At 52.4% G+C, this 14,161-nt stretch overlaps 1 protein-coding gene across 1 annotated transcript in view; it reads left to right on the plus strand.

Moving 5' to 3' along the window:
- The first annotated feature begins 424 nt into the window (after positions 1-424).
- Positions 425-14,161, plus strand: part of GRHL3 (grainyhead like transcription factor 3) — a 32,103-nt gene continuing 18,366 nt past the window's right edge. Inside the window, exons 1-2 of the mRNA XM_027575094.1 lie at positions 425-449; positions 12,499-12,685. Coding sequence (XP_027430895.1) covers positions 433-449; positions 12,499-12,685 — 204 coding nt within the window. The 5' untranslated portion in view covers positions 425-432. The remainder of the gene's footprint in view (positions 450-12,498; positions 12,686-14,161) is intronic.

A 14,161-nucleotide genomic window follows, 5' to 3' on the forward strand; every position in this document is an offset into this window, starting at 1 on the left:
CAAGATTTCCTTTAGCCAAGTATCTGTCTCTGTATTTTTCCTCTACCTGTCTTCTCTCCAACACTTTTTGCTGCCCTCCCTCCTCCCTCATCTCCACCTCCCACCCCCTCACCTAGGAAGGAATTGGCCAGCTCCACCCAGCCGGCCCCCTTAGCTCCGCCCCCAACGCGGCAGGCCAAGAGTTAACAGCTGCACCTGTTGAGGCATACCTGCTGTCGCCGGCACCTGTACCCATAGCCAATCAGCACCAGCGCTGCCGGGAACCTACCTGTCAGCAAAATCCCGGACACTCAAACCTCAACATAAATCAAACACTTCTCTGGCCAGGGAATGTCTGTGTCAGGCAAGAATTAGAGACAAGCGGTCGGGCAGCAGAGCCTCGGTGCTGGTGCGCGTCTTGGTCTTTGAGCCTGGGAGCCTGGGAGCAAGAAGATGTCGAATGAACTTGAGTGAGTAAACACTGGTGGATGCCTGGCGCTCTCTGAGCGTGGAGGCTTGATGGGGTTTCCAGAAGGGGGAAGCGCAGGGAGGCCGGCGCCAGGATTCACAGAGCAATTTGTAAGGGTAAATGAATGGGCTGACGATTTCACTTTGGCGTGTTGAGGCAAGCCCTATCTCAAGCTAGAGTTGAATGTTTCCCTGGGAAAATAGGGTTTTGGTTGTTGTTTTTTTTTTTTTTTCTCTCTCTGTCCGCTGAGCAGTTTCGAGCCAGGTGGGGAAAAACGGGACTGAAACTGTGAAGGCTTTCGGCACCACTTACTGATACCGTGAAGGGACTTGGAAATCAGAGACAGCCACAATCCCATGTAGGCTTTCCTATCTTCTTGCCAAAAGGAACTTCTTTGAGGTAGTTCTAAGAGCTGTCTTAGGCACAGAGTTGGGTTTCTCTAAAGGTACTTGTTTGTTGGGTCCCAAGTGGGAAGGTTACAGAGTGGTGTTTAAACATATGCCCTCTGTAGTCAGCCTGACCTAAGTTCAAACCCAGACTCTGCTCCTTATGGGGCATGTGATCTTGGACAAGTCAACTTACCGGAGCTTCATTTTCCTCATCCAGAAAGTGGGTACAAGAATGCTTTGTAGGAATCCTGAGAGAGTTAAGTGTGATAAAAGCTGTAAAATGCTAGGCACAGAGCCAAGGTCTGAAGATGCATTAATAAAATGCGGTTGATTTTATTCAGAGGCAGTTCTAAGGCTGAAGAAGCTGAGATGTGGTTTTCAGTGAGGTCATCTCTATTGCCTGGCAAGATGCAGGTGCCTTCCTGCCCGTATCTGGGATTTAGACTCCCCACTGGCTGCCGTTGACCTTCACCATGGACCCCCTACTTTGGGTCCAGATCTCAGAGAAGGTGGGATGAGGCTGGGATTCGGGGCTGCTTTAGCTTGGGCTCAGGGAGCTGGCAGAAGCCAAGCTTCTAAAACACAGACTCTCCTCCTCTTGCCATGCTCAGAGGTGAGTGGGCAGAGACAAGGGTTGAAGGTTGAACAATCTTTTTTTCTAGCTACCCCTCAATAGATTGTTTTAAGAACGTGAGACCGGAGGGGGCAGTTGGTGGGTCCTAACTACAGACAGTGTTCCATGATACCGGCTAGCTCTTGAGTTCTCCTAGGTTAGCCAACTGTGTTCGTAGTACAATCACTGGGCATCAGATTTCTCTTGAACAAATTCCCTGGGGTTGACAGTGTGTTGACAACTGGAATAAGAGCAGGGGCACTGGAGGCAACACGTGGGTTCAAGTCCCGGCTCTGCCACTAATGAGCCGTGTGACCTTGGGCAAGTCACTTCACCTACCTGAGTCTCAAGTTTCCTCACTTGTAGGTTGTGGGCCATAGTGGTACCCACCTCATGGAGTTGTTGGGGGGATCTGGACCGCTTAGTTTAAAGCCTGGTAAGGAGCAAGCTAATAAAACCCTTGTTACTTCATACAGAAATAACCAGTGAGTATTTCTGAACCTCTTGCTATTTTTCCACACTCTGAAAACAGACAAAAATCTTAGGCTGTGTCTTCATCCCACTTCGATCTGCGGTAATACTGCAGAGGCTACAGACAGAATCTATTCATTGGTGCCCCTCAGGGGGTAAGCGTCCTGAAGCTGGGTTACTCCAACAGCAAGTTTCCTGATTTTCTCCTTAACGATTTGGGTTTTTGAAGTGAGATCCGCTGACAGTTGAGGCTTCTCCGTTTGGGGTGGGGTGAGGGGAACTGTGCCTGCAGAGTAATTGCAGACAGACTCTGAAGCGACCGTTTGAGATTACAATGACAGAGCCTCAGTGCCTGGGGGCTCAGCTACCCTTACTGATAAGTGGGGGTTGGGGGGATCAAGTGCTTGGCTTGCAAGTTTTGAGCTGTTGCTGTTGGTGCTGCTGTGGCCCCTGGCTTGGCTGCCGAATTCTCCCCAACGGTGCCTGCCGAGTGAAGAGGGCTGGTGCTAGCGTCCATCCTGAGCTCCGACAGAATGGCAAAATCTTGTTAGGCCTTGGTGTGGTGGGAAAAACCGAGCTTGCATGGGGCGAAATTCTGCCACTTAGCGAGCGCAGGGTCCTGGTGAATTTGTTTCTCCTCCCTGACCCTCGGTGTCCTCCTCTGCCCAACAGGGGCTATGCACACCTACCTGGCCGGGGAAACAGTGCGCTCCCACATGTGGGCCACCCGGCCCCGGGGCTGCAGCTCCTTAACCGCGAGGCCCCGATCCCTAGGCCTGGGGAGGAACGCGGCCCTTCGAAGGCCGGGTCCTGGGGTGCATGGCGGCGGCATCAGAACCCAGCTCCAGGCAGCTGGCGGGTGGAGCGCTCCCGCCTTTCATGTGGTCGGGCCCAGCGCCTGCCGGGTGCGTCTACCAGCCTCCGGGGAAACGCAGCCCGCCTCGGGTGCCGCCAGCCAGCCAGCCAGCCAGCCAGCCGGCCAGCCAGCCAGTGCCGTCGGCTGCCCCCAGGCTAGAGCCGCCCGCAAGGGATCCTGGGGAGGACGGAAGTCGCTCACCACCTGTGGCTCTCTCGCGGGAAAACAGCCCCGCCAGGGCCCCGGGGAGCGGGGGTTGGGGGTGGGCAACACGCTGGCACGCCAGGGTCTTGGGCCGGGTGCTGGGGGTCTTCCCGGCCACTCTGGAGTTACAAGTAGAGTGGTGCTCCAGGGCCCACTGTGTGCCAGGCGCACCTGCGCTGGCTGGCTCCTCCGGGGAGGAAATGAGGAGCCAGGAGATTAAGTGATCGGCACACAGTAGGTCTATCGAGTGGAAGAGAGAGAAGTGAGCGAGGCGCACCAGGATTCCCCTCTTATAGTCTTGCTCAGTCTGCAGACTGGGAGCCCACCCGCCGCCTGGAATCTCCCTCCCCAAAGCCTTGGAGAGACAGGACTGAGGGTGGGAGGGGGACAAAGAATGTCCCAGTGGGTGACCACAGGCCTCTTGTCTCCGCTCCATGTGATCTCCAGGAGTGCCAGGCTCCAGACTGCCTGGAGCGCTGAAAGAGTTAACCAGGAACGCCTCCCCGCTGCGGTTTTGTGGTCGAAACCATGATTGCCAGGAGCAAATTTTTGTCGTGCACAAGGTGTGTTATTAAAAGTCGGAGTTACGCTGCTGGTGAATGAAAAGTTAAAAGCCCTCATTAAGCTCCGCCTGTAAAACAGGCGGACTAGAGCTGAGACAACCCTAACGGCGGAGGCTTGGGGTGCAAGGACACTCCTGAGGTTCCTGCTACTGCACCGGCTGCTCGGGCACAGTGAGGCCCCGTCAGGTGCCTGGAGCCACAGAGGGCTTCACGGGGGTCCACACAGACAAAGGCCAGCGCGGGGGGGGGGGGGGGGGGGGGAGGGCCACAGGGCTGAAACACAAATCGCATATACTGCTTTGTATATAACATATACAAAGCTTTCCCTTTGGTTGAAAAAAAGATAACAGCCAAGCACTGATTGAGAGCTGACCTCCACAGCAGACTCAGTGTCCAGTGCTTGATAAATACACTATCTCCTTTAACCTTGCCGACGATTCAGTGAGGATGGGAGTATAAATTCAGTTTTGCCAAGGAGGGGTCTGAGACTTGCCCCAGGCTTGCTCAAGATCTCAAGGAAGACCTGGGATCTTAACTGGGTCTTAACGGAGGGGCTAAAATGACGCTCCACACCAATGTGTCACCCTGCCGCCTCTCTCTGCAGATACCGAAAAAAGACGAGGAGACATGCCAAACTGTTAAGAGTGGTTATTTCTTAGTGGAGGAAAGCAGGTGAATCTAGCTCTGCTTCCAATTTTCTCTCCATTTTGCATTTTATATATTGTGTTTTACATACCTATGTTACTTTTGAAATGGGGAGGGTGAGGAGAGGGAGTCATTATTTTTCAAAGAGAGAATTATTGGTTCACCTACAAATGGTGTTCTCGAAATGTGGTTCCTGGACCAACATCATCATCTTCACCACCTGGGAACTTGTTAGAAATGCAAATTCTCAGCCTCACCCTAGACCTACTGAATCAGAAATTCTGGGGGTGGGGATCAGCAATATATGTTTTAACAGGCCCTCTAGGCGATTCTGATGCATGTTCAAGTTTAAGAACCATTGGCCTAGAAGACCTGGCAGAGGACCGGGAGGCAGGAGGTTCTCAGCTCCTCTTCTGACCTGCCACGTGGTCGCTGGATCAGCAGGCTGAGAGTTTTGCTGGGGGGTCACACTATGTCTGAGTCTAGCTCTGCCACATGTGGACCAGGTGACTTTTGGATGAGCTCCTTAACCTCTCTAGCTGTCGGTTGCTGTGTGTAAATTGGTGCTAACACCCCGCCCCCCCCTCCCCACATACCCCTCACAGGGCAAGTATGAGGATGAAAAGTCACAGGGCCCGATGCTTTTATTTATTTATTTTTAAAGATTTTGTTTATTTATTTGAGACAGAGAGAGGGAGAACAGGGGTGGGGTGGGGAAGGACAGAGCGGGAGGGAGAAGCAGAGTCCCCACTGAGCAAGGAGCCTGACGTGGGCCTCTATCCCAGGACTCTGAGATCATCCCAGGACCCTGAGATCATGACCTGAGCCGGAGGCAGATGCTTAACCCGCTGAGCCACCCAGGGGCCCTGGGCCTGATGCTTTTAAATAACAGTCCTTTTTCTTCTTCCTCTGTCTGCCTTCCCCTCTCAGGAGCTCAGCATTTGCAAAATGGAGCAAAATAATCCTGGCTGGCTGCCTCCCTCCAATCCTTTCATCTTCTAAAAAGTCAGAGCAACTGACCTAGTAAATGTCCTGAAGGGAAATTATCTCACCAATATTTGGTGTTATTTCCCTGTTGGGTGGAGCACCTGGGCAGCAAGAATTACAAACTCTTGAGGGCAGGAACAGCGTGGTATTTATGTTTGTGTCCTAGTACCCAGCACAGGGCCTATTATAGAGTAACCCCCAGTGAGTGTTTGTTGAATGGATCAGTGAATGAAGGAATGAAGGGATGTGGCACCCCGGGTTTACAGGTGGATTTCAATTTCTTTCACATCTCAGTTGAAAGAGGAAAAAAGAAACCCCTGAAAAATTGGACAGGAAACCAAAAGAAGAGCATAGGATGAAAGATGAATTCCCGTAGAGGGCAGAGTTTTTTCAAAGAGGAGAAAGTGAGTTTCTGGTATAATTAGAAAATGGCACGTAATTAATTTCCATGCAACTAGAAGCGTTGGCCAGGGCCTGACCACCTTCACCCTGCCCACCCGAAGCCAGATGGTGCTTGCCTCTCTTATCTGGGCATCTCCAAGCTTCAGGTCTCCTGCTATTGCTCGGAAAAGATGTCCCATTTCCAGGTGGGAGAAGGTGAGGGTGTGAGTTGTCATGCAGTGTGCTGGGGGCTACCCCACAAAGTGAGTTTTAGGAATAATAATAAGAGTTCACATTATTATGCACTGGCACTCGGTTGATTACCTGCCTTATCTCATTGCATTTTCCAACAGTAATCCCTCGCAAAGCTGTAAAGATGAAGTAAAACAATGACGAGAAGTTGTTGGGCTAGCACCTGCTGCTCGGTGAAGCCTCAAGTGAACATAGCAGCTATTCTCCAAATTCTGTGAGGTCCGTACTCCGGTCTTTCCCCCTTTTACAGGGAAGAAAGCCGGGGCACAGAGAGGTCAAGTCGCATAAAGTCCCACAGCTCATAACTAGCAGAGCTGAAACTGGAACCAGGTCTGTGAAGCTCTGGGGCCCACCCCGGGAGACAGGAGCTCACACTACCTCATTCACAGTAGAGGCACTACAGAGCCATGCCCTAGAATGGACTCCATCATGTTTCCGTCCAGGCCCCCAAAGAGCCCCCAGCCTGTGACAAGGCACATTTCACAACCTGGGCATCCAGAAACCAGACGGGCCGCTGGCAAGCACGAGAACCCCGGAGCCCTCCTGTCCTGCCTAGGGAACACCTTGCATGGTGCTGACTGAAAAATGATTCTTCCGTGAGCAGCTGTGGCAGGGCCTCCTTGTGGGTAATTAGTGTGATTGATCACTGCTAAGAAGGCTGGGTGGCTCATGACAGGATTTGGCAAGTTATTGGGTGTATCTGGGTGTCAACACCTAGCTCGGGTGGCCCCTGGAACTCTTCTTCCTCAGGCTGGAGGGAAGTGGGACCCAGCTCACTAGATCTGTCCTGTGCCAGGCACCTCCTTTGGCGGGGCTTGAGCCCCGCAAGCTCCCCTTGGTGAGTTTCCTTCTCCCTTCAGCAGCATTGAGTAAGAGTCCTTCCTTTTACATCTCTGAATTATTGAGGTGCCTTTGAGATAGGGCAGTGATTCAACTTAGTACCAGATAGGAAGCCAAAAGACTCAAATCTCAGTCCTGCTCTATGTTGTGTCATTAGGCAAAGTCATACCTTCTCTGAGAAACTAGAGTTTGAAAGTCCCTTTGCACCCCAGATTGAACCCCAAAGTCCTCAACTGATGGCTGAGACACATTTACTTAGTCTCATTGGGAGTTTCAAGTGGCGCTCAGCCAGAAAGCTGTGGGCATCGAGAGTCCAACAGGACTTGGGATGAAACCCACTTCACCACCCTGGGCTTCCTCCATCCTGGTGCCCAGAGTGAGGCATCGTAGAGTCAGGAGGCCAAGAGTCTGGCTGGGTGTGGATCAGCTGGTAGCACACCCCTCCCATGCTGTGGGCCCAGAGTGAGCTGTTGGGCAAGGCCCCATCCACACGAGAGCCCCTGCGTGGGCGGTTTGCACATCCCCACAGGCTAGAGATGGGGAGCTCAGGAAGGGAGGCTTATCAGCTAGATGCCGGAGCTCCTCTCTCTTGATCTTCTATTCAACTCTCTTCCAAAGGGCGGAGAAGCTGGGCCAGGGAGGAGAAGCTGGGCCAGGGAGGCTCTGAGGAGGCAGCCTTGAGAAGGTTCGTGATACTAGAAACCAGAGACCTCTGTTCTAAGCTTGATGTCATGAGATACTAGCTGGTTGGCCTTAGGCAAGCCAATGGCACTCTCTGTGGCTCAATTTTTCCTGCTATCACCTGGGGGAGAGTCATACGTTCCCTCCCTACTTTACAGGGGCGTTGCAGGATCAGAGGTGATGACAAATGTATGAGAAGCATGTTGAAAAATACAACACGCCATGCAAATGTGAGGGATTATCAAATCTCTGACTTGAGTTTCCTCCTTAGGGGGCTGGCCTTCCTTTAAACAAGGCAATGGATGCAAAAACCCTGGCACACAGTAGGTGGGCAAGCTTTGGGAGCTGTCCCAGGCTTATGCCTCGGATCCTGCGGCTCCTCTCCTCAGGAAGATCCAAGGTCCTCCCCACCGATCTCCCTGCTCCCTTCCCCCCAACCCCCAAGCCCTCTTCTTGACCACACCTAGTCACTGCCCAAAGTTCAGGCAGGTCAGGCTTCTGCTTCCTTTCCTTCACAGCTTTCTTCGCCTCTCTGACATTAGCCGTTTGTTTGTTTTTGTGGTCATGACTGTCTTGCTGCCACTAAAATGCAAGCAGCCTGACAGTGGGGATGACCTTCTTGTCTTGTTGGCCGAGGACAAGGCCTGACACATAGTAGTTACTTGACAAATAGTTGTTAAAATGAGAGATGGATGCCACCCCTATTTATTGGGTTTTTCTTCTCATCTCCTTCCCTTTTTGGAAACTAGTGGTCTGTGGAAAAGTGACTAGTTGTGGAGTTAGATCCCAGGAGGCCTGGCTTTGTAACTCACTTGGCCAGTCGCCTGGAACAGGTCCCCGAACATCCCTGTTGTCTATTTCCTGGTCTGTAAAGTGGAGATAATAACACATGATGTATGTTGGGAGGCCCCATGAGATAATGAATGTGAAAGTCAAAGCAAGGGGTTATTACACTGTCTCTTTTTTGTTTTTGACATGGAACCTTGTTCACAGACAGGAGGCTTAGGGAGGATGTTAATATAAGAACCTCGGGCAGAGTCTCCCCTTGACTATCATTTGGGGCTTCTGAGATGATGGTGGTCATGATGATGGTGATGATGATGGCTATTATTTACTGAGTGATTATTCTCTGGCAGGCTCGAGGCTAAGCCCATTTCCTACCTTAATACGCTTAATTCTCCTAACAGCCCATGAGATTAGCCCCGCTCTAAAGTAGCCAGCCCTGGTGACTCCATCACCTGACTGTGTTTTAATTTTCTTCACAGCACTTATCATTGACTAAAATTAACTCATTTACCTCCTTGTTTATGGTCTGTCTTCCCCAATTAAACTGTAAGTTCCATGGGAGCAGAGCCTTATCTGTGTCTTGTTCTTGGCTGATTCCCCGGGGCCTAGAAGCGTTCCTGACTGGGCACACAGAAGACGCTCAATAGACCCATTTAGCAGATGAGGAAAGAGCTACGTCCTCTTCCCATCCCCTCCTCCCCCATTCTCCCTCCTCCTTCTGGTAGTTGAGGAGTTCTGCCTTGGGCAGGGGCATCAACAGAAAGTTTGTGGAGGCCCTGGGGAAGGTGACTGCCCACAGTGGGGGTCAGTTGCCCCCGCCCCCCGCCTTGTTCTTGCTCTGTCACCCATAACAAGGGCTCAGTCCTTGGAACTCTTCACATCTCTCACCCACCAGGCCCTCAATCTTCAATTCCAGCGTTAAGAGAACAGGGTACCAGAAGTTCTTGGATTTCAGGCTTTGGCACACAAGTCAATGCCAATCTTACCCCAGTCAAGACTTTCTGGAAGCCAAATGCTTAGCCTTGGAACATGAAGTGGATCGGTAGCATGAGCAGGCATGGGGACCAGGACACTAGGGTTCCCAGCTCCTGGCCAGAAACTTCCAGTCCTCTCGCTTTCTTACTCGGTGCCTCCTGCCTTGCGTGGGTGGAAAATCCCTGTCTCTCTGTCAGTGGACCATTGGTTCAATGTAGTCCAGAGGAGGGGAATTTCCAGAATAAGAAAGGCATCCTGAAAGGAGACTAGTATGGGGTAAAAAACGTCTTCGAGTCCAGGTTCAGGTTGAGCTTCTACCACCTACCAGCTGAGTGACCTTGAGCAGGTAATATTACCTGTTTGAGTCTCAATTTCCGCAAGACCTACCTCTCAGGACTGTGGCCCAGAGTTGAAGAGATAGTGCAGAAAAACTGTTGGCACGGTGTCTGCCTATGGTAAACACGGAAAGTCCGACAGCCACTGTGTAGCAAGGACTCAGGCTCGGGGATCCCAGCAGGATGGACTGGAGATGCTCGTAGGCCAGAAAAGCCTCCCAGATGAACAGCAAACACTGACCTTTTCTTCCTGATGCAACCTTATCACTGTCTTCGAAACTTTAATTTTTAAATAGGGTACGAGATAACTAATAACGCCTCAAAGCTGATAATGGTCATTCCACCAGAGTCAACAGATTGGGGCTGTAGGCCCAGATCTGCCATTGACTTGTGGGGTGACCATGTCTGAAACCACTTCGTAGCCCCTCGATGTCTGGCTCCAAGCTGGGTCCAGAGCCCAAAAATGGCTCTCCTGTGTTAAGCATTTGTTACGTGGCAAGGTCAGTTCTAATCATTTTTCGCGTGGCGATGCCCTCAATCCTCATAATCCTACATGGTGGGTGCTTTTATGAGACTCATTTTACAAAAGAGGAACAGTGCTCAGCACTGGGGATCCCAACCGACATGGGGGGAGGGTGTCCACCGGGCCTTTCCCTGCTTCTCCCATGGCCCCTCAGTCGGGGAGTTCCTTTAGCCTGGGGCTGGGAGGGGCTGGGGCCAGCTACCCTGGGCCTGCTCTGCAAATTTTTCTAACCCCAGGCCCAGGAGGCAGCGGGGAGGGGCCTCTTTCTCACTTCTCCGTCTTAATGCCCTTGATTTATTGCAGCAGAAACTCGGGGTGTGCCTCCCTTTCCGCACCCCTAGAGCAGGAAGGTTTCTGTCATTTCTCTTTCCTGTGTGACAGCTCTCTCCCTCCCTCTCAGAGCCGACGTCCCGCACCCTGGGACCCAGGGAGATGGGTGCGGGGTGGGGGGGGCACTGGGCCCCGGGTGAAGCCCCGGCAGAGCTGCCGCCCACTGTCTGCCTGGGTGCGGGCTGCTTGCTGTTCCAGCTCAGTCTGGGAATGTAGGCCCAAGCGCGGGCCAGCAGGGGGGCACTTCCTCACCCACCCACGAGCCTGCCACAGTGCCTGAAATGCCACCCCTTCTTGCATTATGGTAAAACAGGGCGGCTCAGTGGAAAGCACACGGCTTTGGTACTAGACAAGCCTGGGTTTAAATCCTGGTTGTGTCATGGACTAGCTGGGTGATCTGGGGCATTTTCTTACCCTCTCCAAGTCTCAGCTCCCTCATCTGCAAAACGAAGCCAATGATCCTTACCTCGGAGTGTTCTTATACGGAGCGGAGCTTAGGGATGGAAAGCACTCATACATATTCTGTGTCCCTAACGTGAGAGAGTCTATGAGGCTCCCTTAGGAAGGGGGCCATCAGACCATGAAGTGCCCAGTTCATTCCTGGGGTTCTCTTGTCCTGGTCTAGCCCCTCCCATCTACTCAGCTACCACTCTCCTTCACATGCTCGGCTCTAAACTGGACACGCTGGAACTTTCCTACTTCTGTGCCTCTGCTCACCACCAAGAGCATGTTTTACACCAGTGATTCTCAAAGGGTGGTCCCCAGACTATCGGCATCAGCAGTACTGGGGAACTTGTTAGGAATGCAAATTCCCAGCTGCGCCAGACTTACTGAATCAGAAACGCCAGGGGTGGAGCCCAGAAATCAGTGTTTTTAAAAACAAGCCTTCCAGGTCCTTCTGATGCAGCTCAAGTTTGAGAACACTATCCTGTATCACAGCATCATCCTGCTGGAGCTTGATCGCCCTCAGGGCTACTCCCTAACCAGGAGCTCGAGCGATTCCCTTCACTTCTCCGAGCTTCGGCTTCCTTGTCTATTAAATAGGGACAAGAATAGGGCGCCTGGGTGGCTCAGTCGTTAAGCGTCTGCCTTCGGCTCAGGTCACGATCCCGGGGTCCTGGGATCAAGCCCCGCATCGGGCTCCCTGCTCGGCGGGAAGCCTGCTTCTCCCTCTCCCGCGCCCCCTGCCTGTGTTCCCTCTCTCGCTGGGTCTCTCTCTGTCAAATAAATAAATAAAATCTTAAAAAAAAAAATAAATAGGGACAAGAATAGTACCCACCCTACTCGGTGGTTGTGAGAATTCATTGAGAGAATTCATGGAAAGTGCTTAGCTCAGCACCTAAAACATGGCCGATGCTCAATAAAGATTAGATATTACTTTTAATAATGACATCATCATTATTCTGCATCACGTCCCTATACCGCCGACACCCCCCTTCACATGTCTGCATGATATAATCCTCAGTGCTGAGGGCCCCCAACTGAAATGTCCGCTTCCTCTGAAGAGCCTCTCGTGATCTCTTTCCTTTGAGCCCGTGTGGCTTGTCTCTTGGGCCACCTGCTTTGTATGTGTCTGAGTTTTCCGCACAGGGCCCGGTTCTGCCTTGTCCGTGTGCCCTGCAGCATCCCCTTCCTCCCCCGCCCCCCAGCACAAGGTCCTGGCAGGCGGGCAGCTGCCTGGGCCCTCTGCAGTCCGTGTTGGTCTGAAATGCCACATCCCCAGACTGGGTTCTGCCCACATGCTTCCTCACCACACTCCCTAACTGGCAATGCTGGCCAGCCTTCTGAGTCTTTTATGGTCTGGAGGGGAACTTCTCACTCTGGGTTATCTGGAAATTTTGTCGTTTGCAGCTTGTCATGATTTCCTATCCTTCTTATGCTAAATCCCCTTGAGTAAGTATCTACACGGAAGCATTTTAATTGAATCCTCTGCGAAGCTCTGCAAGGTTGGGGTTAGGGTCTTGGTGTCATAGATGAGGGGACTGAAGCCCCAGGTCGACAGCTTCTACATGGCAACATTCGGTAGAGACCGAAAGCATCTCGCTCCCGAGTTCAGGTACGTTCTACTGCCCCAAGCTGCCCAAAGGGGGACAGAAGAAGCAGTTTCACGTTTTCAAGACTGGTCACTCTTTGAATTCCTGGGCATTGTCCTGAGGCTGAGCATTCATGGACCTTCCTCCGGGACAGCCTGACTCTGACCTTCCCTACTTGCCTTCCAGTTTCAGGTCTGTGCGACTGCTAAAGAATGACCCGGTCAACTTCCAGAAGTTCCCCTACACGAGTGAGGACGAGGCCTGGAAGACCTACCTGGAAAACCCGTTGACGGCTGCCACAAAGGCCATGATGAGGGTCAATGGGGACGATGACAGTGTTGCAGCCCTGAGCTTCCTCTACGACTACTACATGGTACGTCTGCCCCCGCTGGGCCCGTACCCCTCTGACTGAATGCACGCCTTCGCTCTCAGGCCTCACGGCCCCACGGCCCCACGGCCCAGCCCCGGCCCCACACCGTGCTTTTTCTCTCTTCTGGGTCTTCACGCACGCTAGTCCGTCTGCCTGGCCCCCTCCCCTTTCCCCCGGCTAAACCCTCCTCTCAGCTCTGGGTCTCATTCCTTCACTGAGAAAGGGGAAGGCTTTCTTGGGTTTCCCGTTCCGTGCCTCCGGGTACCCTCAGCAGCTACCATCATTCTCCTCAACTCTTTAGAGACTGGGCCAGCAACTCTTTAGAAACTTGCTGGCCATGCGTCTGTTTCTTCATTCCCCCAGGACTGAGCTCTTGGAGGACGGGAACCGCGCAGTGATCATTACTCAGTCCTCAGCACGCCATAACTGCTTGCCACACACTCAGCACCCGGTGCATATTGATGGAATGGATCAATGTCTTGGCCACACACACCCCCTCACAATAGCACCCCCAGCCTGCCATCTTCTTTCTGCCCCTGTTCCTTAGGTCATCCCAGCCGCCCTGTCCTCCCCATTCCCCTACCCAACCCCACCGCCTAGAACGTGCCTTCTGCTCTTGAATACTTTCCTTTTCTTCCCAAGGCCACTTTCACTTGCCCTATCACCTGCCCCTGTCCGGAGCGTCTGACTACCCTTCCTACCCTTGCGCCCATTCTGTGTAATGTAACACCTCCTGACAAACGGTCCTTATGATTCTCTAATTGTTTCCAGGGCCTTGGCCTTGACTCTGGGAGACTGTCAGCACCTGAGAACAGGAAGGAGGCCCTCTCCTGTCTGACCAGTGGGCAATCACAGATACCTAACCCACAGAGCCCCCCCTTCCCGTGCCTGTGCCAGACATTGCTCAGGGATTCCAGCCTGCCTTCTCACCAGGGGTACAGGAAGCTGAAGAATCTTTCTCAAGCCCGTACTCCAGGCAGCCCCTACCCATCCGTCTGAATTGTCACATGATAGCAAACTTTCTCGTTCTCCCTGGGCTGGGTGATTGCTCCAAGAAGAATTTCGCAGATTTGAGAATGGGAAACATAAACAGCCAATTATTGAGATAACTGGCTTTGAACGTGAAGATTTAAAGCCACTTTGTAAATAAGCCCTCAAATTTCCTGACCCAAGAAATATTTTATCTACCTTACCCCAGGGGGGGATGGCACACTCTCTGTGTAAACTCGCAGGCCAAGGATAGGAAGTGTGGTCTCAGATATGAGAAGGCCCCAAATTTTCTTTCCGGCTTTGGTCCTCACCATGGAGTAGTGTGGTTACCCTACCTTACTTCCTCCCCAGCAGACCCATAGCATGCTGATAGTGTTTGGCCCAGGCCATGGGAAAGAAATTTGTATTGACTGCCTCAGGCTGGAGATGTGGTGAGAGCCAGAATGCTAGGCCTGGATTTAACCCCCAGGCTGGGATTTACAGTTTGAG

The sequence above is a fragment of the Zalophus californianus genome, chromosome 4 (assembly GCF_009762305.2).
Source record: "Zalophus californianus isolate mZalCal1 chromosome 4, mZalCal1.pri.v2, whole genome shotgun sequence".
NCBI classification, from domain to species: Eukaryota; Metazoa; Chordata; class Mammalia; order Carnivora; family Otariidae; genus Zalophus; species Zalophus californianus.